The 24,614-nt window shown below is 46.9% G+C and overlaps 2 protein-coding genes across 8 annotated transcripts in view; one reads left to right on the top strand and one right to left on the bottom strand.

Moving 5' to 3' along the window:
- LRIG1 (leucine rich repeats and immunoglobulin like domains 1) overlaps positions 1-14,293 on the top strand; it is a 90,813-nt gene extending 76,520 nt beyond the window's left edge. For 3 of the 5 annotated variants that reach the window (XM_057422925.1, XM_057422926.1, XM_057422923.1), the window contains exons 10-19: positions 967-1,038; positions 2,317-2,388; positions 4,044-4,207; positions 5,673-5,993; positions 6,587-6,868; positions 7,448-7,867; positions 8,965-9,087; positions 9,692-9,838; positions 10,922-11,230; positions 11,585-14,293. In XM_057422925.1, coding sequence (XP_057278908.1) covers positions 967-1,038; positions 2,317-2,388; positions 4,044-4,207; positions 5,673-5,993; positions 6,587-6,868; positions 7,448-7,867; positions 8,965-9,087; positions 9,692-9,838; positions 10,922-11,230; positions 11,585-11,817 — 2,143 coding nt within the window. In that variant the 3' untranslated portion in view covers positions 11,818-14,293. The remainder of the gene's footprint in view (positions 1-966; positions 1,039-2,316; positions 2,389-4,043; positions 4,208-5,672; positions 5,994-6,586; positions 6,869-7,447; positions 7,868-8,964; positions 9,088-9,691; positions 9,839-10,921; positions 11,231-11,584) is intronic. The other 2 variants (XM_057422922.1, XM_057422924.1) reach the window with 2 other exon arrangements.
- A 3,657-nt stretch (positions 14,294-17,950) lies between these two features.
- SLC25A26 (solute carrier family 25 member 26) overlaps positions 17,951-24,614 on the bottom strand; it is an 83,384-nt gene continuing 76,720 nt past the window's right edge. For all 3 annotated transcript variants that reach the window (XM_057422927.1, XM_057422928.1, XM_057422929.1), the window contains 3 exons: positions 23,597-23,661; positions 22,351-22,424; positions 17,951-18,375 (listed from right to left, as the gene is read on the bottom strand). In XM_057422927.1, the coding sequence (XP_057278910.1) occupies positions 18,279-18,375; positions 22,351-22,424; positions 23,597-23,661 (236 nt within the window). In that variant the 3' untranslated portion in view covers positions 17,951-18,278. The remainder of the gene's footprint in view (positions 18,376-22,350; positions 22,425-23,596; positions 23,662-24,614) is intronic.

Raw genomic sequence — 24,614 nt, 5'->3', positions numbered from 1 at the left:
GCGTAGCACTGTGCTGATTCAGAGGAATGCTCCCTGGTCATAGATGCAAGCAAGCACGCTCTGCAGCTCTGTACAGTAACTTTTCTTCTTTCTGGCTTCCACTTGGCTATTATTTATTGTATTATTGTATATATCATTGTATATATTGTATTATCAGGTCAGATATAAGGAAGAAGTTCTTTACTGTGAGGGTGGTGAAGCACTGGAATGGGTTGCCCAAAGAAGTGGTGAATGCTCCGTCCCTGGCGGTGTTCAAGGCCAGGCTGGACAGAGCTTTGGGTGACATGGTCTAGTGTGAGGTGTCTCTGCCCATGGCAGGGGGTTGGATCTTGATGATCTTAAGGTCCTTTCCAACCCAAGCCATTCTATGATTCTATTACTCTGGTATTGTATTTATAATAAGCCAAGGAAGGAAGTCAGCAGTCATTTCAGTGAGCTGCTGTGTAAACATGCAGCCAAGAGCCAGCCCTCAGCCCTGGTGTGTGATGTCCGTTCAGGCCAAGCAGCAGTGAATAAATTACCACTCTTTTACTATCTGGGAAGAAGTTAGAAATGAAAAGTGTTGCAGGGAGAGACCAAAACCTTGTTAAACTGTCATTGCACTTCATCCTGTCCGCAGCCAGCCTCCGAAGAATAGAGGGGACCTTCTGTTACTCAGCAAGCTGGTTTCCAAGCACTGGAGCAAACCTGCCTTTTTACATGATATGGCACATTCCCTTTTGTGCTGTCATCACTATTAAATTCAAATACAGATAAAAGGGTTTAATTTCAGGCGCGGGAAAGCGAGTGTACTTCAGCCCTCTTAATCCCTACGCAGTTCAGATTTCCCGGGATTTACACTGAGGGCATATATCCGATAAAGCCCCACTAATTGTGTCCCTTCTCTTTTTCTGCCCCCCCCCCCCCCCCCCCCCCCCCCCCAATTTTCTTTCTGTTTATCTGGCACTGGATGTTTGGAAACTGCAGAACTCTGTTTGGAAACAAGATCAAGTCCGTGGCCAAGAAAGCGTTCTCAGGGTTGGAGGCCCTGGAGCACCTGTGAGTAACCCACCATGCCGCAGAGCTTGGGAAAGGGGGGTCTGCCAAAAGGAGCTGCTTGAGAGATCTGCTAGCAATTTAATAGTGTCTTTGTAAACTGAGAAGCCAGTCCATTTGTGGGGGCCACCTGCTTCCTTCTCATTATAAGTCTGCCTCAACTTTGGCCTTTTTTTGTGCCAGGAACAAAGTTACAGAACATATGGCAAATCTGCGTGCTCTTAATTTTGTGATTTGTTCCTGGATAAATATCCCCCTGACTTGCGCATTGTAGGCTGTTAGCACTGAAAAGACTCAATTGCAGATGTAGCCCTCTTCTCCTCCATTGCCCCGACTCCCTCCTGACCCTAGGCTCTCTGGCAGTGACACTTCTCGCACATGACTGTTTATGGTGCAGGCACTGAACGTTCCCATTCAGCACAACTGCATTACGGTGATTTGCAGGAAGCACATTTTGGCTACCAGGATGTCATTTCTTTCCTGTGTCCCAAGGCTGATGACTCCAGCAGTAATTCAGGGATAATCTCCTTTCTGAATGAAGCCAAGTTAAAGTATATGTGATATTGCTCTAGATGTTTTATTGGCTGTTGATGGTATGAAATGTGATGACCATTGAGAGCATACTGAAGGGTTAGGGCTGCCTGGCTTGGGGGATACATTCCCAGGTAAAAGGTTCCCTTACTTTAATACTCTACTGAGATTTCCTCTGCAAGCAATGCTTGTCTGTCCTGCACTTGAGCCCTAAATCTGACACTGTCCTTTTTCAGAAGACAAGTGAGTTTTTCAGTCAGCAGTGGTTGTGAGGGAAGCCTTTAAGAACACCTTCTTTTGGAAACATTGCAGTGGTTTTCAGACACAGCAGAAATGTCACTTTCAAATAACTTTTCAGATGCCGTTTAGTGCAAGTATTTGCTTTCTTTATGTTTGCTGAAGGTCTAGCCTGGAATACGACATTCCTGACTATCTTTGGTTATCGAGGGGCCTGAGGAATTTCTGAGCTGTGGAAGATGGAGGTAGCTGAGGCTGAGGAAGTGTAGTGAGAAGCTGGAGTATGGAATGACTTAGTGATTCATTCCCATCATTTTTGTTGGTTGTCTATTGTTCAGCAATACTCAATATTGAAGTGTTTTGTGGAAAACCATTTCTATGAACTACAAGTGCATATGGCCTTAAGAGAGCTGCTAAATTACTTGGTGCTGGAGTCATTGCTTAAATCTGGAGAGCCTTTGCTATAAGCATAGCACCCCTTTTGTTCACACTGCCTTTGGTTGTGTCGTGCAGGAACCTCGGGGATAATGCCATCCGCTCCATTCAAGCAGATGCCTTTGCCAAGATGAAGAGCCTGCGGCAGCTGTAAGTAACTGCACTGTGCACACCATTAACGTGCAAGGATCCTTCTTGCCCTGGACGTGAGAAGTAGCACGTTGTTTCCACTGGGGAGTTAGCCACTTTGCAGGGTATTTTTACACACGAGTAGATAGATGTCACGGGAACATCTTACATTTAATAGTGAGTGAAATCAGATCATTGAACAGGTTCTTCCAGCATGTTTGCGTCTGTGCAATTATTCATCTCCGCTCAGGAAGTCCGGCCCTGGTCCTGTTGGCCATCTCTCCTTCTCACACTGCCACTGATTTAGTTCCCAGTGGCCCCTCTGCTCCTTTGCTGTACCTGTGTTTAGGGTTCACAGCCAGCACTGACATTTCAGTGATAAGCACCATTTGAACTGGATGCACTTGTCATCCAGCCTTCTGGTGTAAAAATACGGATGTGTTATCAGAGCTGCTGCTTGCGCTCCAGGCTCCAGGCCGGGGCTCTGCACTGTTATCAGACACTGTTCCCTGTCTTGCCTGGTTTCCTATTCTCTTCTTCTCCATAAATATTTAATCCACCATGAGTGCATTGCTACACTGGAGTAGTGCAGTGGCTGTGGAACAAGAAATCACTGATTTGGTATTTGGGCAGGTTCAGATTCTTCTTCCTGATGTTGGAAATGGGAATCTGATGGTCGCTATTAGCAGTGACATTTAATACCAGTGACTTGGGAATGAATAAGACAAACATTGCATGTCCAGTGTTTGTTTAACCACCTTATCTTTTGCAGTGGCTCTTGAAGCAAAATTGAGGTGAAAGATTAATCTTACTAGAGAAGAACTTGTGGGATCTCACATATTGTGAAGGAACCTTTATACCATGGAGAGGGTGTCAGATATGGGCATATACATGCAGAATGCATTGTACTGGTGTCTTAAATACTAAGGGTCTCTCTGAGCTTTCCCAGCTATGAGCAGTGTTTATGCCATCATGTTTATGCCATCTGTACACCTTGTACACCTTTGTAGAAGAGCAAAGTGAACAACTTTGGAGAATCACATCCCTGTGTTCCCTCGTTCCCTCTCTCTCCAGTCCAGTTCTTTCCCCTTTCCTGGCTAGTTTCAGACTACAGGATTTCCTGAGGTTATCGGATAGACAAATCGGAGACTTGCATCTTCTTAACAGCGCAGTGCTGGGATTCTACTGTGCTCTTAATATCCTGCTGTGTTCAGTATGACTGTTCAGTAACCACGTCCTGAATTCAGTCCTCACCAAGTATGCTCAAACCTCAGAGGTGGAGAAGGAGCATGAGCGGTAATTAGGTAGGAGAAGTGGGAGCAGTACTGTTGACTTGTGCCTCTGCTGCGTGTCTCCTTTGTAGATGACCTGCCTTAGTTTCTCTCACTTCAGCTGGGGCTGGCATTGCTCATCTGTTCCTGGGGATCGCTCTGGAAATTGATTAATAAATATAAGGCACTAGGGAGTGTCACTGGAGAGCAGGAATGGGATGCTCCGTGCGGAGATGAAATGCTGTTTAAATGTGGTGTGCATTTAACATCATTAGTGCCTCGAGGACAACCCTCCAGTCCTTTTCTTCCTTCCACCCATGCTGGGAGGGGAGGGAGGAATGTGTCTTAACATGAAAAGGCTGTGAGGACTCACAGCAGGCTTGTGTTGGTTCTGTTCCCCTGCAGCCACATAAACAGCGACAGCTTCCTCTGCGATTGCCAGCTGAAATGGTTGCCCCAGTGGTTAGTGGAGAAGGAGCTGCAATCCTTTGTGGTGGCCACCTGCGCCCATCCTGAGTCACTGAAAAGCAAGAGCATTTTTGCCATCCTGCCAGAAAGTTTTGTGTGTGGTAAGTGCTGCCTCTGTGTTCTGAGGTTGTACCAGGGGTAGGACTCGCTTGGGAAGCATTTTCTTTGCCTACTGGTGTGTTATTCCGGGAGGGATTCTGTTTTGGTTTGTTATTCCTTGGGATCAAAGCAAGCCCAAGCCTGCACTTTAGAAATTTGTCATTGGCTACAACTTATTTCCCACCAAAACCACACAGCCCATTGCTTGCATCAGGGTATTCCTTACAGCGCTCCCGGAGTATTCAATCAAAAGGGACTAATGCTTGTTCCAGTTCCAGATGGAGCTGCACAGAGGTTTCCCTTGGTGTGATACTACCAAGACTGCAGCTGTAACTTTTGCACTCTGCAGTGTTCTGAGCTGCTTCTGTGGCTTTGTGTTCTGCACTCGTATTTTCTCCTTGTTGGAGATAACAAAGGGCTAGAAAAAGTGGAGGAGAATCTCTCCATCATAGCTCCTTTTTGGACCAGTAAAGCATTAACATGAACCTAACAGCTGACATTATAATCTTCTTTTCTCCTATGGTTGGTTTTAGTTCTAACCAGCACCTACTTCTGTTCTCCCACCCAAACACTGCAGTTGGCTCTGCACCTGAGCTGTGGTTCCAAAGCAGTTTTAGTTAATACCCAGCACACACAAACCTCTGCTACCTCTCTCATAAAGAAGTGTAAGTGATCAGAGGAGGCCACAGTGCTGCTGCTCATGCATCCAGCTTTTGGGGAATATAAAGGCCAGGTTTGGTGAGCCATACCCTGTGTGTGCTGTGGAGCCAACCAGGGTGGATCCTGGGTGGAGCTGCACATGGCTGTTTGATGAAGGAAAACTGAGCCTTTGAAAACACCAAGTGGAATGCATGACTGGCATTGAACATGGAGCAGAAGCTTTGTTCCAGGTGTTGTCCCGTATCCCTCTTGATCCCAGAATGGCAGGGCTCTGCTTAGGTGGCCTCTGTCTGAGCGAGTCTGGGAGGCTTGTGGTGTTCATCTGGAAGAAGAGATTGTGAAGGCTCCATTGCCACAGCAACATCACAAAGCGAAGACAGCTTTGCTTCTCCAGCGCCTGCCAAGTCCTCCAGGCACTAGTACTCCTGCTTCCAGAGGCCTGGCTGCTTAATTAAGCTTTAGTCAAATATTAAATTACACCATTTGTAGAAATCTAATAAATGAATCTGCTTGGAACCTTGCTAAAACCAACAATCTTCAGGGCAGAGACAGAGTGTGCAAAGCTTTCCACCCCAGATGGGTGACAGGCAAATACAGCTGCTTCTGCTTTGACAGTATGTGCTGATTGGAATCACAGAGTCGTTTGGGTTGGAAGACACCTTTACGATCATTGAGTCCAACCGTTAACCCAGCACTGCCAAGTCCGCCACTAAACCGTGTCGCTAAGTGCCACATCTGCCTGTCTTTTAAGTACCCCTGGGGATGGTGACTGCACCGTCAATGCTTGACAGTGCTCTGTTCTTTCAGATGACTTCCCCAAGCCACAGATCATCATCCAGCCCGAGACAACAGTGGCTGTCCTTGGGAAGGACATCCGATTCACTTGCTCGGCCGCCAGCAGTAGCAGCTCCCCCATGATGTTTGCATGGAAGAAAGACAACGAGATGCTGTACAACGCTGAGATCGAGAACTTTGCCCACGTGCGGGCAAAGGATGGCGAGGTGATGGAGTACACCACCATCCTGCACCTCCGCCACGTCACCTTTGCCCACGAGGGGCGTTACCAGTGTATCATCACCAACCACTTTGGCTCTACCTACTCCAACAAGGCCCGACTCACTGTTAATGGTGAGTAGGAAGCTGCTTTCTCGTTGCATTCCTCAGCCTGAGCTGCTACAATTCTCTCACACCCTGAGGGTCCATTCCCGATGGTGTGGAGCTCTTAACCCCTTCACACAGCTGTTTGCATCTCAGTGGATGCTGAGAAATGCCACATGAGGAGCAGATGCTGGGCTTGTGATGGCTGCCATCCAGCCAAGCACTTCAGCACATTCTTAATGGCTTTAGCTGCTTCTCTTTGGCTGTTCTGGTAGAGTCTTTGCCTAATGAAATGGCAAAATGAAGATACCAAAGGATACAAAGAAGAGGGGCTGTAGTGATTGAAAGTTCTTTGTAGGAGAGATGATGGGGTTTCTTTCCAGGTTAATGGCAGAAGAAAATCAGCTTTGATCTCAGCTCTAATGACCCTGAGGGGGGTGGGGGTGGTGGTCTTGGGCACCGCAGATAGCTATGTGCTGTAGCCCCCAGCAGTTTAGATCTATACTGTAAAACCAGCTCCTGCCTATTGGTAATTATCACGGCCAAGAAGGAAAACCGTTGCCCAGAAGCAGGTGTTTTCCCCACGGAATTGCTCATCCCTTTGTCCTGTGTCTCTCCATCAGTGCTGCCCTCATTTATCAAAACTCCCCACGACATCACGAGCCGCACGGGGACCACGGCCCGGCTGGAGTGCGCGGCCGAAGGACACCCCACGCCGCAGATCGCCTGGCAGAAGGATGGGGGCACGGACTTCCCCGCGGCCCGCGAGCGCCGCATGCACGTCATGCCTGACGACGACGTCTTCTTCATCACGGACGTGAAGATAGAAGACATGGGTGTCTACAGCTGCACGGCACAGAACTCTGCAGGCTCTGTGCTTGCCAACGCCACCCTCACTGTACTGGGTCAGTGCTCCAGGAGACCAACTGGTGTGGAAGTGGGAACTGGAAGGGATTGATGTTCATCCTCTTCAGCAGTTGCAGATATAGCAAAGGGGTAAAGAGGCAGCGCTCTGCATTGAATCGTGGAATAGTTTGGGTTGGAAAGGACGTTAAGATCATCCAGTTCCAACCCCCTGCCATGGTCAGGAATGCCTCACACTAGACCGTGTTGCCCAAGGCTCTGTCCAGCCTGGCCTTGAACACTACCAAGGATGGGTAACCTGTTCCAGTGCCTCACCAGCCTCACAGTAAAGAACTTCTTCCTTATATCCAACCTGAACTTGCCCTGTTTAAGTTTGGCCTTGTTTTGTTCTTTTATGTTGTAGTTAACTAATGAAAAATACCTAACCCCAACTGGTGATGGAAGGGCCTTAGTGGTGATTGTTAGATATGCTGTGGATTACAGCTGCCATGCTCCTGGGCACGTGGCTGCACATGTGTTGCTTTGTATTTGTCTGCAGGAGCATCAGGTTAAGTACTGCTAAAAGAAACCTGTTGTTACACTGTGCCCATGAATTAATGCCTGTGTTTATTCTCCTGCAGAGACACCATCTTTGATTCATCCACTGGAAGACCATGTGGTGTCTGTAGGTGAGACTGTGGCTCTTCAGTGCAAAGCCACAGGGAGCCCACCTCCCCGCATTACCTGGCTGAAAGGTGACCAGCCCTTGGTTGTGACAGAAAGGCATCACTTCACCTCTGGCAACCAGCTGCTGATCGTGAGGAATGTTGTCTTGGAAGATGCTGGGAAGTATACCTGTGAGATGTCCAACACACTGGGGACCGAGCGCGCTCACAGCCATGTGAGCATCCTACAGTCTCTGGGCTGTAGGAAGGACCGCACCACTGTGGGGATCATCACCATTGCTGTGGTGTGCAGCATCGTGCTGACATCTCTGGTCTGGGTTTGCATCATCTACCAAACCAGGAAGAAGAGTGAAGAATACAGTGTCACCAACACAGGTACCTCTAGATTCCTGTTAAGGCTTCCTCTGACCTTTTGTGCTGTCTGGCTTACCACTGAGGCTGGATCAGGTAGCTGTGCAATCACACTGGGAAAGCAACTGGCTTATCTTGGTGGTTCTGTTGGCTCAGGAAGCTGGAACCAGCTTTCACTTGCTGTCGAAGCATGTTCAGAGCTGCATTTCTGCCCTTGGCTTGCTCTTCATAAAGATCTGTTCCACTTGGCAGTGGTTTCAGCCATTGCTTTGCTACATTGATTTTTCCATGGCCATAAATGATAACTCTTGAGACAGTCTGGATTATGTCCATATGCTGGGAACCTGCCTGTCTTCTTGGGAATCTGTATTTTCAAAGACTTTGTATTCAAAACTTGAAGACGACTTTGAAGCTGGAATCCCTTTTTCCATGCTGCCTGGAGGAGCTGTTTAGCCGTGCTGATGAGAGGTATCCCTCTCATTTTATTGCTTCCTCCTGATAATTCAGAGGGGATAATTTGGTGCTGACATAGGTGTTGCAGTGAGAATAAACTCTCCTGCCCTCAATGGGAGGCAGCCTCTGAACAGAAGTATGGAAGAACCATAATTCCTGAAAATCTAGAGCTTCATGCCTGGCATCATTGAGTTTCGCTTGGGAAACTGAAATTGCCTAATGTAAAATGGAGAAAGCAAGGATAGCCAAGGGGCTCAGCCTTACTTGCCTGCTTAAGTGAATCAAAGTGTTCTCCACAAGTCTTTTACCCATGACTTTGGGAAACAGAGGGCTTGAGTTGCACAAGGTACTCTGAACTTCAAGGTAAAAAGGAAGGATTTACTTGTTCTGAAGAGACAGTTCCACCTCCACCTACCTTGTACTGGCCATGCCAAATGCAAACACTCGGAATGGCTTTATCAGCACTATTAAGTTTTGAAAAACCAGGAGTGGGGCTTCTGAGGGGAATGGAGTATTTTAGCCAGTTTGGTTTCCATTGCATCTACAGAGAAAGCCAGTTACAGATCTGGTCCCAGATCCCTCTTTAAAATGTGATTTTACATGCCTTTGAAAACAGAAGCTTTTATCTCTTAGTGGGAACTGATATTTCTGTGCTCCCATTGCTCTAGATGAGACTATTGTGCCTCCTGACGTGCCAAGCTACTTGTCTTCACAAGGGACTCTTTCTGACCGGCAGGAAGCGGTCATCAGAGTCGATAACCAACAGCCCAATGGGCACGTCGACAGCAACGGTGAGAACCGCTTCTATTGTTCCTTCTGTAACATCTGAACTTGATGGGAGGAGGTAGAAATCGCAGTACAGAGTACTTCTGGGCTTGTTAGGGGTTATCTGGGAGATCTGCAGAATGTAATTCTCCAGCTACTGCATTTATGCAGAACGAGGATGTATCTCTCACTGCACGAAGCTGTGCTCTCCCGGTAATAACAGCGTCCCTACAAGCAGGCAGCTTCAGGAACTGCTCGCTCAGGCCCTAAGGACTTATTTTTTTGCTAATTTTGGATTAGCTTTTTGGCACCAGCGTTACTCCTAGTTAAGCTCTACTAGAAAATACATTAGCATTGCCTGGCCCTGCCTTCAGGCTTAGAAATTAAATGTTGGGGTTTTACAGCAGTTAAAGGCAGCATGTTGGGAAGGAGCAGCTCAGTGTTCTAAACAAAGATTCTCCTCAGCCTGTACAGCATTAGTTCTGTTAAACGTTACCTTAAAATTACCTATTATCTCTAGTGCTGTTTTTCCCCCCCTTTCACAGCTTTTACAGTAGAAATAAGACTTAACAGAGTCATTTAACTGAGCAGATGGTTGTAATCTTTAGCCAGATGGTTCGTTTGTTACAGGTATGTGTCAGACCGATGCTGGAAGGTGTCCAGATGTTGAAGCTCCTGCTGTAGGTTGCAGACAGCCAAAGCTGTGCATCGGCTATAATAAAGACACTTGGAAAACCGAAGACATGGCTGATGGAATCCTTGTTCCAGATAAGACAGGTACTAAACCCCATTAATCTGGAAAGGTATTTGGTGTTTGTACAGATCAGAAAGCCCTCCAAGTCAGACAGCGTTAAAACAAGAGATTGTTCTCAGGTGTGAGCACAGTAAATTTACTTTTCTCCTGCTCTCTTTGATCCTGTATGGAGCTTGGGTAGCTTGAATTGGAGGAACTGTCAGAAAGAGGCAGACTGAAGCTCACAGTTGCTGCTCCTTGCAGCTGGCTGATCGGTATTTTGAGTTGAGCTATTCCTAAAATGTGAGAGCACTTTCAAGCTGAAGGTGTTAAAATGTTCCATGCTTTCTAAAGGCTCTGTCAGCTCCAGAGCTCAGCTTTGGCTTTTCATTCGCAAAACTTACAGGTTATTTTGGGCACTACACCTGCCTCTGCTCTTTGCCAGTTTCTTGGGTGTTACACTTGCACTGTTCTATTTGTGACTGTGTTTTCTGTTCTCATGCTGTATTGTAATAACCAGAGGGAAACAGCCAGTGAAGCACATTTTCTCTCCAGGAGAAACTGTAAAGTTTAATAATGGAAAGTTGTGGAGTGCACTGAGGAAATTAACTTTCAACAGTTAGAAACTCCTTCCTGCTTTGAGCTCTGTTCATCTGCTAATGCCACTGACAGCAATAACATATCTTAGGATAACTGCGTGAGTTGACAGTGATCCCTGTAAAGCAGCAGCACAAACTAAGAAAGGTAACTCTGTTTTAAAGCAGGTACAGGGAAGTTCCACTTTCTGTTTCTACCCTTAGAAAGTCTGGAAAGGGAGATAAATACATAAAGGAAATAAAAACATAAACCCAAAACTTTATTTTAAAGCAAGTCACAATTTTTTTTTTTTGGAGTAAAATAAAACCCAACAAATCAAATCTATTAATTGGAACTACCTTTAGTTATAGCTGGAGTTCTGATAGACGCAGGTACTTCTAGCCCTGTATAAATCCAAGAAAGGTGTGTATTAGTGAGAGAGATTCCCCCACTGCCTAAACAGAGCTGCCTTTCCTTCCCTTCTGCAAGCTGTGCCTCGGAGCTGACAGCTTCCACCTGCTTAATGTGTTTGTTGCTGCTCTCCCTTCCAGGCTATGGGCTGCCCGTTGTGTGCACGGACTGCAGCGGCAGCACAGACAGCACCAATGTCCACATTTACCCCAAGGAGGCCGAGTACTACTCCGAGAGCCTTAAGACTCTGGAGAGCACCTGCCCAAACGCACTGAGCAGCAAGGAGCGCAATAGGAAGCGGGGTGCAGGCACCAGCCTTCTTCATCCTCAGCCGTGCAACGGGATTGCCAGTGGCAAGAGGATGGACACAGACGGGACCCTCTACCCCAGCAACCACGATAGAATAAGACCTGTGAGCACCACCAGCCCGCTGCTTGCAGACAAACAGGGTATGTGATCCCTTGGGGATGTCTCTTTCCCCCCTCGTGCAATGTAATTCCATCTGGGTTTTAGCAGAGCCCTGTTTTCTCCCATCTGCATTTTTGCTGGCTCAAGGGCATAAATCATAGAATGGTTTGGGTTGGAAAGGACCTTAAGATCATCCACTTCCATCCCCCCGCCATGGGCAGGGACACCTCACATTAGGCTGTGTCAGCCACTGCTCTGTCGGAGCTGGCCTTGAACACTGCCAGGGATAGAGCATTTACTGCTTCTTTGGGAATGACAGTGGCAGGGCTGGTTTATGGGGTGTGCTGGAGGCTGAGCACCACCTAACCACACTGCTTCCCTGGCTTGTTTCACAGGCTCTTCACAAGCAGCAGCAAAGCTTTCAGAGCTCAACAACCTTAACTTGGTGAGGGCTTCACCAGCAGGAGGGTCACTAAAGCAACTGAACGTGCTTCCAGAGATCCCCCCAACACTACTGGATTTGCAGAGCGAAGCAGGAGTGAACCAGCCCCTCCTGTCCAACGGCGACGCACCTGAGCCCTGCGACTCCCATCCTGAGCTGAAGCCACCCCATAGAGCGCTGGACTGAGAGGACACAGATTAACACACACACTAGTTTATTATTTTTCCCTTTTTTAATATTTCTTTTGCACAGAGTATAGAGGCTACTACCTCAAATCTTGAACTGATGACCTGTCAGAGGCAAACAAACACCTGAGGTATGAGAAACAAGCTTGTATGGGGAACAAACTCCTGTTCGAGCGTCATCTGTTTGTACATAGTTTAAAACTTCCCTGAGAAGTATGAAGTGTTCAAAAGTTGACTTGCATATGAAGCACATAAATGCAAGGGATTATTGTGTAAAGAGAAAAGTATTTGATACAGTTGTACATAAGAGTTTTCATATATAAATATATATATATAAATATATATATATATCTTTTACAGAGGCTATTTTAATCTTTAGTGCATGGAAAACTGAGTGAAAATTTACCATTTTGGCAATATTGTTTTCACTATCAGGTTGCTGTTAAAACTTTGTGAGAGAAAATAATTCTGGTGCCTTAAATGCATAAGCAGAACTGTTCCAAAGGGATTGCCCTCTTTTCAATGGAAGTTCCTTTAAGTCACGTTATCAATTGGGTTAACTTAGCACAAATTTCCTTCCCCTCTGAAATTTGTTGCACTTACATTTAGAATGGAGATTTTCAACTGTTTCAAATGAAGTTTCTAGGGAAAAAAAAGTGTGGTGAGGGATTACATAGCAACCTGATGTAGTCCTGGTGGTGGAAGAAGTTAAATTCCATTTTTGTTTTCCAAACAGCAGAGAAATTAAGTGTTTGAACTGTGACGTTTGAGCAGACCACACAAGAGGCACTAAATAATCCACCAACAGCGCAGAGCCCCAAAACAACCAGGCAAAGGCATTTGTGACTGGAGAGCACCAGTACAAAAGCAGTAACGCACAGAGTAAATGTGGGGTGGTCACAGGCACTGCACTGCTCAAAGCACCTCGCAGCAGAGGCGTTCTCATCTGCCCTTAATACACTGGGCACCTCCAGCCCTAACACAGCCACTTCCCTTTGCAGCTGGACACAGCTTTGCCTCTGGAAGGTACATGGAATGATGGAGCTTGGCCCTGTTTGGAAGGAAGAGCCTGTGCCAGTAAATGCATTTTCACACCCAAAAGAAATCCATCTGTTCTGGAGGGGGTTTGAAACCATAGAGCTGTTTTGACAACAAAGCTAAACTCACGCTCCTGAGCTGACAGCTGTACCCTTAATTCATCTGATACTTCTCTTTCCTGCAACACAATATTACATTTTCTCATTGAACACCATTAACCCAACCCGCAGCCAGACTCCCTATATGAAAATATCCGCTTCAAATGAATTAGGCTGCCTTGTGTAGCAGCCCTGGCCTGCTCAGAAATACACTCATTCAGAAGGGAAACTGTATAGTTATGGTTGAAAGGGCTCTGTTAAATGGCAGTGTCCCAAGTATTTTTATGTGGTCTTTTAAGTCTGTCCGTGAATAGGGGGGAAAAAAGAACTACCCGCATTGGTCACACAGATCTTTGTCACTTCTGACTTCAGGATGACGCTCTGTACTTACAGAAAGGCTGCTCTCTGTTGGTACCTGTGGATGGAGAACTCCCAGTTATTTGTAATTTGAGTTCTGCTAACATAAGGTTGCTAACTCTGGTGATGACTACTTTGGGGGAAGGTTTATTAGTGGGGGGTGTTACTGTTTTTTCCCTTAGGAACAACTCAAACACCAGTTCCACTGAAGCCAAGTGGTGGAAATCCACCTCTGCTAGTTTGGTGAAGCTCAAAACAAGCATCATAGGTAAGGGCAGATACATTTCATTGCTGTTCAGTTCCATCACTTTCAGCTCTGCCTGTGCTGGTGGATTCAGTGTGGACCAGCTGAACCTGACCTTGAGGAAGCAAGGCATAACTCAGCCAGGTACCTGTCTTTATCAGTCCCTGACTATTGACATGTTTGCACTTTGGGGCAGGTGGCTGATGATGGTGAGTGCCAAGTTGATTCAAAGCAAAGGAAATGGATGTTTGGGAATTACGAACCCAGCATCATTTCCCCTTTACCAGAGGGCAAACTGCGCTGCGGAGCCCACTTGCAAGGTGCAAACATTGGGAATGATTGGGAAAGATGGGAATGATTTACTGAGCTCGTTTTGCTGGTGGAAATGTCATCACCATTGCAGATACCAAGCATATTTGTCACATTAACATTGGAAAGTAATGTTTCTGAATCAAGTTAACTGCCTAATTTTCTGACTTCCACTAAATATGTGAATTTGCTGCTTCTAAGAGGCAATGTGAAAGAGGAAGTATTACTTTTGTGTACAAAGTTATTTATTTATTAGAAAAATTTGGTACAATGTTGTACATTGACAAACATGTAAGATATTGAAGTGTCTAACAAATGGCATTGAAGTGTCTTTAATAAAGGTTCATTTATAATATTACAGCTGTTTGGTTGAGAGTGAGCATTTGGGAGTTTGGGTTGAAAATACAATAAAAGTCTAATCTGTTGCTATACTCTTTTCTGTCTTTCTCTGACAAAACACCTGAAATCAGACCCAAGACTCTACTGTGAGATACTGTAGATCAGCACAAGATGCTGGCCACCTGAACTGGTGTATGGGGTGGAATTTGGGGGGTGGGGTGAAAGATACAATAAAGACTTCATAAGAAATACAGGTCTAATATATCAGCTTGCTTAAGTAGTTGGCAAGATGTCTTATCTTGGCACTGAGATGACCAGATGAGCTGTGTGCATTAAAGATGGAAGAGAAACCGGGCTGGGATAGCACCGGCTGTGGCTGCAGTTGTGAACACCTCTGGTTTGCCCTAAGTCAAACCTAAACCTCACCCTGCATGGAAATTCCAGAGGTAGCTTTAGAGATAAGCTGGAATTCTTCTTTTATGTTGTTTATGTGGGGGGGGTTTAAATTAAAAACCAGTATTTCCTGCTCCAAATTGTAATTTTGGGTATAAAGCAGGTTTCCCTGTGAGGGTGCTGAGGCACTGGCACAGGGTGCCCAGAGAAGCTGTGGCTGCCCCATTCCTGGCCCGTGTTTAAGGAGCAACCCGGTCCAGTGTGAGGTGTCCCTGCCCATGGCAGGGGGTTGGAACTGGATGAGCTTTAAGGTCCCTTCAACCCAAACCAGTCTGGGATTTTCTGAAACTACTCTGATACCCTTTAACACATGTATGAGTTTAGAGGGAGCCTTCAAGAGGACAGTGCCTGGGCCGAGATTCACATTCTGTTGTTCTGCATTATCCTGGTAACTGCCTCAAATTAATTTGTCAAGTTTTGGTAAATCTGAAATAAAACATTTCATATAAAACAATTTCAAAACACTGCTAAGTCTTCAGGCAAACAGGAAGCAGGGGAAAAATTAAACACACAATCACAGAATGGTTTGGTTGGAAAGGACCTTAAAATAATCCAGTTCCAACCCCCATGCCAGGGACACCGTTTCCAGACCATGTTGCCCAAGGCTCTGTCCAACCTGGCCTTGAACACTGCCAGGGATGGAGCATTCACCACTTCTTTGGGCCACCTGTGCCAGTGCCTCACCACCCTCACAGTAAAGAACTTCTTCCTTAAATCTAACCTGAACTTCCCCTGTTTAAGTTTAAACCCATCACCCCTTGTCCTATCGCTACAGTCCCTGGTAAAACACCTCCAGGTCTTTTCTCCCACAAACTAAAAGTGTCATTCCCAGCAGGATTAGACAGCTCAGTCTGTGTGGAACACTTGCCTGGTGCTGTTCCTGGGTGTCCTTGTCCTCCCTGCTGCAGTCTGGGGTGTGCAGTCCATCCATGGTCCATCTCCCCATGAGGTTTGGCTAGTTGTTCGTTCGGGGTTTGGTTTTGAATTAAAAAAAGCAGTGATGACAAAAAGTGATTATGCAAATACTGAGTGAAACCAACAAAAACACAGCACTTGGAGCCAATAATTTACAAGGCACAGTTATTTTCAGCTCAAGTAATTAAATGCACCAAGTGCAGTGCTAACCCACTCACCATGTTTAAAGAGCTTTAATAGAAAATGTCAGCTTTTACAAGAGAGAAATAAATAGCCATCCCTTCCCCAAAGCCCCTAAAATTGGTTTGGAGATTTTATATATATATATGTATATAAAACTTCACAGAAGACACAACCTTACCAGTGGCAGGCAGCGCTGCTGCACCTTGCCATGAAACTGAGCAGAATTAACCAGCCAATATTGGCCTTGGCTGAAACTCCCCATTTTAATGGGGAATTAAGAAGTACACCCTTTGTTCTTATGTTTTACTGGTTTGCTGTCCTGGGTTCAGCAGTAGCAGTCATTTTTCTCCTTCTTAGCAGCTGGTGCAGTGCTGTGGTTTTGACTTTCGGCCTGGGAACAGCATTGATAACACCGATGTTTTTAGTTACTGCTCAGTAATGTTTACTCTGACCAAGGACTTTCTGAGTCTCATGTTCTGCAGGGAGAAGGGGAAGCTGGGAGGAAGCAGAGACAGGACACCTGACCCAAACCAGCCAAAGGGGTATTCCATGCCACAGCACGTCATGCCCAGGATGTAGAACTGCAGGCAGTTACCCGGAAGGGCTAGATCACTGCTCGGGTCACGCTGGGTATTGGTCAGCAGGTGGTGAGCGACTGTATTCTCTTCCCTTGTTATTTCCCTTATCATTATTATTATTGGTGGTAGCAGTAGTGATTTGTGTTATACCTTAGTTACTGAACTGCTCTTATCTCAACCTGTGGGAGTTACGTTCTTTCAATTCTCCTCCCCATCCCTCCGGGAGTGGGGGGGAGGAAAGGGGGAAGTGAGAGAGCAGCTGCGTGGTTCTGATTTACAGCTGGGCTTAAACCATGACATTTGCCAATAATTTTCTCAGTTTTGGCCACAAAAAAAATGGCTTATCACTATGTCACGGGAGGACAGTGCAATAAACCACCCAGCCTTAGTAAGCCGGGCATTGAGCCTGAGCAGCAGCCCGTGTCCGTGCAGGGGCACGGCCCCCTCTGGTCATGCACTAACCTGGTTTGGTATTTGTTCTCTCTCGCTGCCTCTGTACATCTTCCTGCTGATGAGAACAGCCTCCCAGTCACAGCACGGCAGCACCGCTATGAGTTCAGGTAACACAAAAGCATTGGGATGACCTGGAAGCTGCATTCACCGCCAGTCTGAGGCCAGTGCTGCACAAGCCCGACCACGGTCACACTGCACCACGTCCCAGCACACAGCTCCCCCCAGCATCCCAATGCCCAGGAGCCCCTCGGCTGACCCCAGGGAACACTCGTGAGCTGCTGGACCCAGTCCCTCAGATCCCACCGCACCGGTGCAGCATGAGGAGGGCGTTCAGTGCATGCCAAAGGTGCTCTCTTCAATATAGATAGACTTCCTGTGTCAAGCGTTAACGTACACGGTAGTACCTATGATGTTTTGGTAGATGAGTAACAAATATGGATTCAAACAGCAAACAGCCAGAAAAACAGGAATACAAAGTGTTCTGTATTTATGCTCTACTAATGCTTGCCCTTTCCAGTAACATTCACTCTCAACCCTTACTTCTCTTGCAAAGAAAGCTCATTATAATCATCCTTACTGCAGAAGCTGGCTGCTGGTGTAAACCTGGGGCTCCCACCCCAGACCCTGGTGATAACTGAGTAATTTCAACAAGGCTTTTCCCTGAGCTCGTCCCTGCACCATTTCCTAACATGAGAGCAGCAGCAAAGGTTTTCTTTGCCTGCCAGCATCCCCCTGAGAGCCCTCAGGATCTGTCCATACACCAGCAGGAGAACCTGTGCGTTCTCCCAGCCCAATCTTCCTGGGCTCCCTCCCGAGGTTCTGCTTTTCCAGCCTTCTGCTCCTCAGCTGCTGTGGGAGGAAGAAGGCTGAGCTGCACGTCTCTGCACAAGCAGAGCTGTAAAATACTATAAGCCCATGCTTTTACTGGAGAAACGCGAGTCCAATTAATGAAGCTGCACTGGCTCCCACACAGGAACGATTGCTGAGCACCTGCAGGTATCAACAGGAATGTAAACTTCCACAAAACACAGCTCAAATCAGAAACAAATGGATTATTGTCTTTTACAAAGAGCTCTCCCAACCTGGAGCACTCTCAGAACTGTAACTCTATCAGCCCCTTCCCCACCACCAAACCCCTCCCCGCGTTACGAGGCAGGTGCCACTGAATGATGAAAACTCACTTTATTTCAGCCTCCATGCTCACAAACCCCTCTCCCTGCAGGAGTTCTCACAGCAGTGCTCTCAGCCACTGTAATTGGCTGTTGATACCCCTCCCCAAACACCACTATTTTGGCAGGACTCTCGCAGTGACCTCACTTGCTTTCCATGCAGGAAAATTCCTCATTTGGGAAGTTGGATTATTGGAGGATTTACTCTTCTGTAGCAGTGAAAGCAGCTCAACAGCTGCTGCAGCACGGGTAAGGGGCTGCGGGAGGAAAGCTGTATCCATGGGTGGACTCCTCCTCAGCATCCTCTCCAGCAGGACATGCCTGTGTCAGAGCAGCAGCTGCCGAGTCTTCTCATATGTCCCCAGGAAGATGAAGCCTCCCAGGCTGATTCCTGCCATCCGTGGGACAACACCTGCAAACAAGCTGAAGGCAAAGGCTGTTTGAGCAGATGAGAGGAGAGAGGATGCTGCCTGGATGCTGCTGGGGCTTCAGGAGACAAAGCCAACACAAACTCTCTCTTGCTGTTGTCTTCAGTCCCACCCCACGCTCACTGGATGAACCTGTCTGGACTTCCCTAACAGAGCACTGTGGTTTTTAACCTCACTCCTCAGGTGCTGGAGGCTGTGGGCCATGCACAGAAAGAGCAGCTCAGACACATCCCCATGCAGGGCTGCAAGCATCCCACCTCCCACTGCCCTCATGCAGCCTTGTCAGAGGGATCCCCTCTCCCTACCAGGAGCTTCCCATGACACACACAGCCCTGCTCACCGCAGCAGCTCATTCCCATCACACACAACAGGGACCAGCAGGAATGGCTGCAAGCATTCAGCCATCACAAGTTTTAGGTACCTGATCCTAATAGTTCTTGGAAGTTAACAGGAAGCCCTGGCAAAGCCAATTGGCTCAACACATCTAGCTGGTTTAACAACTTTGGGACAGGCCAGTGTATCCTCCCAGAAGATTACAGGCTTCCCTTGTTGCAAGCAAGGATTAAACATTAGGCTTGAATCCGTCTGGCATCCCCTCACCGATCTACGCCTGAGCAGCAGGAACCCTTCACAGCCCAATGTGGCTGAGCTCCCAGGACGCTGTCCTCGGTATGGTGCCTGCTGGGAGCATGTCCACCATGGGACAAGGTGCAATTCCCAGTGAGATGGAGATGGAGGTACTCCCAGGGAGCAATTTGCTTCCCCACACCACGTTAGTCCTGCTGCACCGGGGAATCCAAATCCACTGGCTGGGTTTTGCTATAATGAGCTTTGCTCAGCAGCCTGGAGCACAGAGGCACATGGAAACATTTTATGGCTTTACTAGACAGCAATTGGGTCTATTACTATAATGACAGCTTTAAAACAAGGTAATTTGTACAAGGCATGTACGGACAGAGTGCTGATAGGGTAAATCCTACGGTGCAGCATTGCTCTCGGAACGCTCACCATCCTTCTGCTGAATCCAGCAGCCCTCATTACAGGAGGGGCAGACATTCATCTACAGAACAGCCCACTCGAGACACAGCTATTACACAAACAGGGGCAGATAACTGAGTTACCCAGAAGCTGCATCCCTGGCAACCTCTGTTACTAACCATCACTTCCAAGAATCCCAGCCCTTCTCCCCCCAGTTTCCCACCTCCACCTGCGGCCTCTCCAATCAATGCTTTCCCTTCTGCAGGAGGGTAGCACAGAATAGCTCCAGGGCTGTCCTGAATCCAGAGATAGCTGCAGGCCTGATCCAAACTGGTCCCCACCTGCCCTCATCAGCAGGTGAAGTAAGCCGAGATCATTTCTGCTGGCCCCATCAGACACTGCTCTGGTGGACACAGATCTGTCTATTGGTATCTGCTGTTTGTACAGATTGCCCTAGCACCCTGCCACTCTTCTCTCTCTGCCTGGATTTTCCCTTCCGCTTCAACCATGTGCATGCCTTCCAGGGTTCCCAGCCCAACAGTCCCAGCAGCCAAAGGCAATGGGTTTGGGTGACAACTCAGCAACCAAAAGCAAATTCTTTCTCAATAGAAACAAACCAGGATTCCTAAAGTTACTCCTTTGGACAGATACTGCAGGGCCTGGACACAGCATGTCCCACACTGGAAAAGGCGCTGTGTGCTCGGCCACAAAACCTCTGTGTTACACTCTGAACCAATGGCCATGCTGAGAAACACCAAGTACAGCCCTGCACTGAGCTCGCTCCCTCATACAGCCTGTGTTTCACAGAGCTGCAAGCCCAGGGCACAGAAACTGCTTTCACCACTCACATTGGGTCTGGTGTGGTTCACACCAGCCATTCCATGTCTGCTCCAACTGGGAAGCTAATCTGAGGAACAGGACACCTTGTGTAAATCACCAACTACACACAAGCTGGGATGTGCCACTGCACCAGATTTCTCATTCAAATAACCCTTGTCTTTCTCATGGAGCTTCATGAACAGGTTCCAAACACCACCATGTCCTCCTTGCATGAAGAGCAAGGTGTAAACCTGCTCTCGTGTGAACAGCTCATCCACACGGTTGGCAAGAGCGAAGAGGCACACGGATTTGCTCACCTCAGCCCTATCGCACCTCCTGCCACAGGTCTGGCTCTCCCTGCACAGAAAGGGATGTGCAATTTCTTGGCATGAAGCAGAGGGATTTACTAGGTGCAAGACCAGGAAGCTGAGGCCTGTGCTCTGGTTTTAATAAGGTGGCAATAAGCAACACGTCTTTCTGCCCTCAGAATTCCTCCTCTTCAAGTACGAGATTTATTAAGAGGAGCCATAAATCATTTCATGCAACTGGCCAAAAAAGCCCGACATTTTTATTGGTTTTGATTAATAGATTCATAATTGGCAGCAGGCATGGCAGCCTCTGCGTTTATTTTTCCCAAGACTTTCTTCCTTTTCCTTGCAGCTGACACAGCTTGGCCTCCTCTCCATGTTACTTCTTCTCCAGACTAGCTTATTGTTTTGATTTCAATTGAATTGTGTTCCCTTTGGTCTGACTCCACTGGTGCCATCTTTAGGCAGAGCTTAATTTTGGGTTGTTTAGAAAAGGGCACTGCTGAAACACCCTAAAAAGAACACAAACACACATATTCATTTTTCCCCCTGGGGAAAAGGGGAAGGTTTCTCCAGCCAAATCCATGCCTCCTCACACCCTTCTGCCATTAGCAGAAGATGTGGCCTCACTTCTTCCTATGTTCAAAACATGCCCTAGAGTCCATCAAGCCATGTAGGACCCAAAACTCATCCACTGCCACCTCACCTCGCCACCTCAAAGAGCAAACCTGAGCGCTGCTGGGCGCACAGCTGGGCGCCTTCCTGCAATCCGTGTTCAGGAACTTCCTGCAATTTGTTTTATTTTCTACATGTGTAGAAAGAGAATTGGACTTTTATGAGGTGGTCAAGCGGAGATCACATGTGAAGAGAAACCTGTCCCCCGCCAGGCTGCGATGTGCACGCTGCTGAGAGCGACAGCTTACACATGTTAAAGCAGCAACTGAAAGCATCGGCCACATCAAGTGGATTAACAACCCATGAGAAATTACAGCAAAAAGTCTCAAGAAAAGCTTCCAATAACCTCAGTTTCAAAGGGACATGGGGGGTGTCCCTACCCGTGGCAGGGGGTTGGAACTGGATGATATTTAAGGTCCCTTCCATCCCAAACCATTCTATGTTTCTATGGCACCACACTGGCATTGCCTGCTCCCACCATGCTTCCAGTAAGAACAGCAAATACAAAGGAACAGAGGAGACCTTGCTGGTGTTTGCAATCAGTAGGAAAATGCCAGAAGGAGGAGAAGACTGTCCACAAGGGACACGTGGCTCCAGCACTGGCCTTCCCTGACATCTCAGGAGGGGTGATTCACACACTTCAAGATGAAACTGTGGTACTCACTGCCACAAGATACACATGCCTGAAGTTTAACCGGGTACAAACCACAGCTGCACACATTCATGGAGAAAAGCCCACCACAGGCTGTCAAACACAAAACCACACTTGCCTTCAAAGTCTGGAGCTAAGCTTGGAGACTGTACCATGGATATATGCCCTCTTTCCATGCAATTCCATGGACATTGCTCCCAGCCAGTGCTAAGGCGAGGACACGAGACCTCCCTGGAGGGACTTGTTATTAGTTACCCCACAGCAGCTCCCTGTCCATGTAATTGAAAGTCTATTCCGTATTAGAGTAACAGTCTTGTTCGGAAACATCCTGAATGACCAAGCAGTCTTTCTTCCAACAGGAGTTGCCTATCCCACATTGCCCTTTTAGTCCTCATCACGGTTGTAGTAAGCGTGGGTAAAGCCCTTCCCAAATCTTCATTTGCAAAGCCAAGCCATCAATCAATCATTTAAATAAAAGCAGACCATCCCACCTACTGACACACACAGATATACCACCTGAGATGCATCATGTCCTTACCCCGACAAACCTTGTGTCCTCCAGATGCTACCAAGTGCAGCCAGAACATTCCCACTAGCATTGCTGGAACCAGCCTGCACCACAGAAAGAGACAGATTGGAAACTGTTGGCAGAGAGGTTTAGTTATTTACTGAGCTCCCTGACTATGGTTAGTGCCACATTACAAGTACTAGAGACATCCTAATGACCAGGCAGCACAGTCTCCAGGAACGAGGCAAAGGGCAGAAAGGGAAACCGAGGCATAGAAGAACCGAATGATCATGCCAAGGTCACAGAGCTGATTAGTTCAGAACCAGCTATTCAGTCCCTTCTGCACTACACTCAACTCTATGTCCAGCAACTGACACTGGAGTAAGACATTAACAGAAATACACTCAAAGCACCAAGAAGTAACTTTGCTGGTCACTGCAAGAGGACAGCATCCTTGAGATTGACTTAAAAAAAAAAAAAACCCAACACAACAACATGAGTAGTGTATTGCATGTGAAAATAGCCTTGAGTGCATAACAGAGGACAAACAGCAGTATTACAGACAATTAAATTACATGCATGATCTAGTTAGTGTGAGATGACTAATACAAAGATGCTGTTTGGGGCTCAGAACACCCTAAAGCATCATCATTCTCTTACCAGTGTTGACCTGGTTGCTCACGATAGCAGCAGACATAAATGAAACCCAGTTCTTACAGTTCTATCACCCATACTGTCCAAAGGCAAAGAAGCTGCAGCAGGTAGAACACCCAGCAATGAGATACACCCCACTGCAGATGCATGTGACTCTTACTAAACTTACTGATGATAAAAGCAATCCTCCTTCTGCCCTGGTTGGCAGATAGAAGCCATCGCAATCTTTATGGCTTCAAATTTTAGGACAGAAAATCCAGTGCCAAGCCCTCCTTGCACTCTGAAGCCCAACAACTATCAAACCAACAGCAGAATAAATCCCTGATGGGCAGTTCAGCTTTGAGTGTCTGACTCTGCAAGGATTTTCTCCTAAAGACAACACATGAGGCTCTGAAGTGCACAAGCACAAGCCCTTCTCAGACAGGGAAAGGACCAGAAGAGCAATCTGAGGAAAGAAGCAACAATTTCATCAGTTCTGTATGCAGTACCTGTTCACATCTAATCCTGCCTTTGAGGACAAGAACAGAAAACAGTAATAGATGCTGGATTTCATTCTGTAATGACCATAGAGAAACTACCCAAGCCATTCACCTGCATGTCCACTGGCCTCCTCCATTCTTACCTTTGCCAACATAATTCTGGTCTTTGCTACATCGAGAGGTGTGGTGACTGCAGCTGCAAATCCACCTGAGCAAATGAAAACACCAAACACAAGTGAGACATTGTTGGGTGAATAGGAATGCCACACTGCCTATAATTCCCATGGCTGTGGTCAACACTGCTGCTCCGTTATTAATGCCTGCAGAATGTTTCCTCACGTCACAGTCCAGGTATGTTTGTTGAAGGTCTGTACACAGAGTGTTTTATTCTTGTGTGTTGACTTAAGGAAACAGCTCTATACCGGTTAACTGTAAATCCAAACATCCCCATTGAAATTACTGTCCTTTTGTTTTGGACTCTGTACAAATACAAGTATATGAAGGTCTTAAGGATAATGGATTCCACTTTCAACATCTACAGACAAGTTTGAAAAGAAGAACCTGCTTACTCATTTGCAGAGATAGGAAAATAAGGTCATCACACTGTGTTCTGCCTTAAGAATTAAAGTCTGACCATTCAAATGCCAGATAGAAAGAGGAAAGATGCTCTGCATCTGAAACACACATGCTTCAGACTAGGCTATCCACAACATACAGATGGACTGGATCTGGACTTCACCTGTTAGACCTGGGACTCTTGTTTCAAGGATAAAAGATAAGCCAATGTTTTTGATGGAGCTCATCTCCAACAAATGAAACCAACTCCATTTTGGGTAACAACAATGTGAAGATGCTCAAGGGTCTTTGGAAATGGACAGAAGTCTGCTGCCACAAGTACTGTTTTCCTCTCACAGGCATTTTTGTCCTCTAATTACTCCCAGACTTCACCCTTGGAGCTCATTACTCTCAACTGGAGCATCCAGCTCAGCTGTGGCTTTCTTCCTGAAAGCCAGAAATCTTCAGCTTATCCATCTGCATGGCTCAGCCACAAACCTGTGTGTGTTTCCCTATGTCAACCCTGTACCTACAGCCTGGCCTCTTGTGCTATATCTAGGGACCAGCTTTGCTGCTTTTTCTCCCAGGATCTTATTCCTTTTGCCT

This window comes from Pezoporus wallicus, unplaced genomic scaffold (genome assembly GCF_028554395.1).
Source record: "Pezoporus wallicus isolate ANWC-B61680 ecotype Strahan unplaced genomic scaffold, APGP_CSIRO_Pwel_v1 contig_7073, whole genome shotgun sequence".
NCBI lineage: Eukaryota > Metazoa > Chordata > Aves > Psittaciformes > Psittacidae > Pezoporus > Pezoporus wallicus.
Note: the sequence above shows the minus strand (reverse complement) of the source record. Positions and strands in the feature narration are given on the sequence as shown.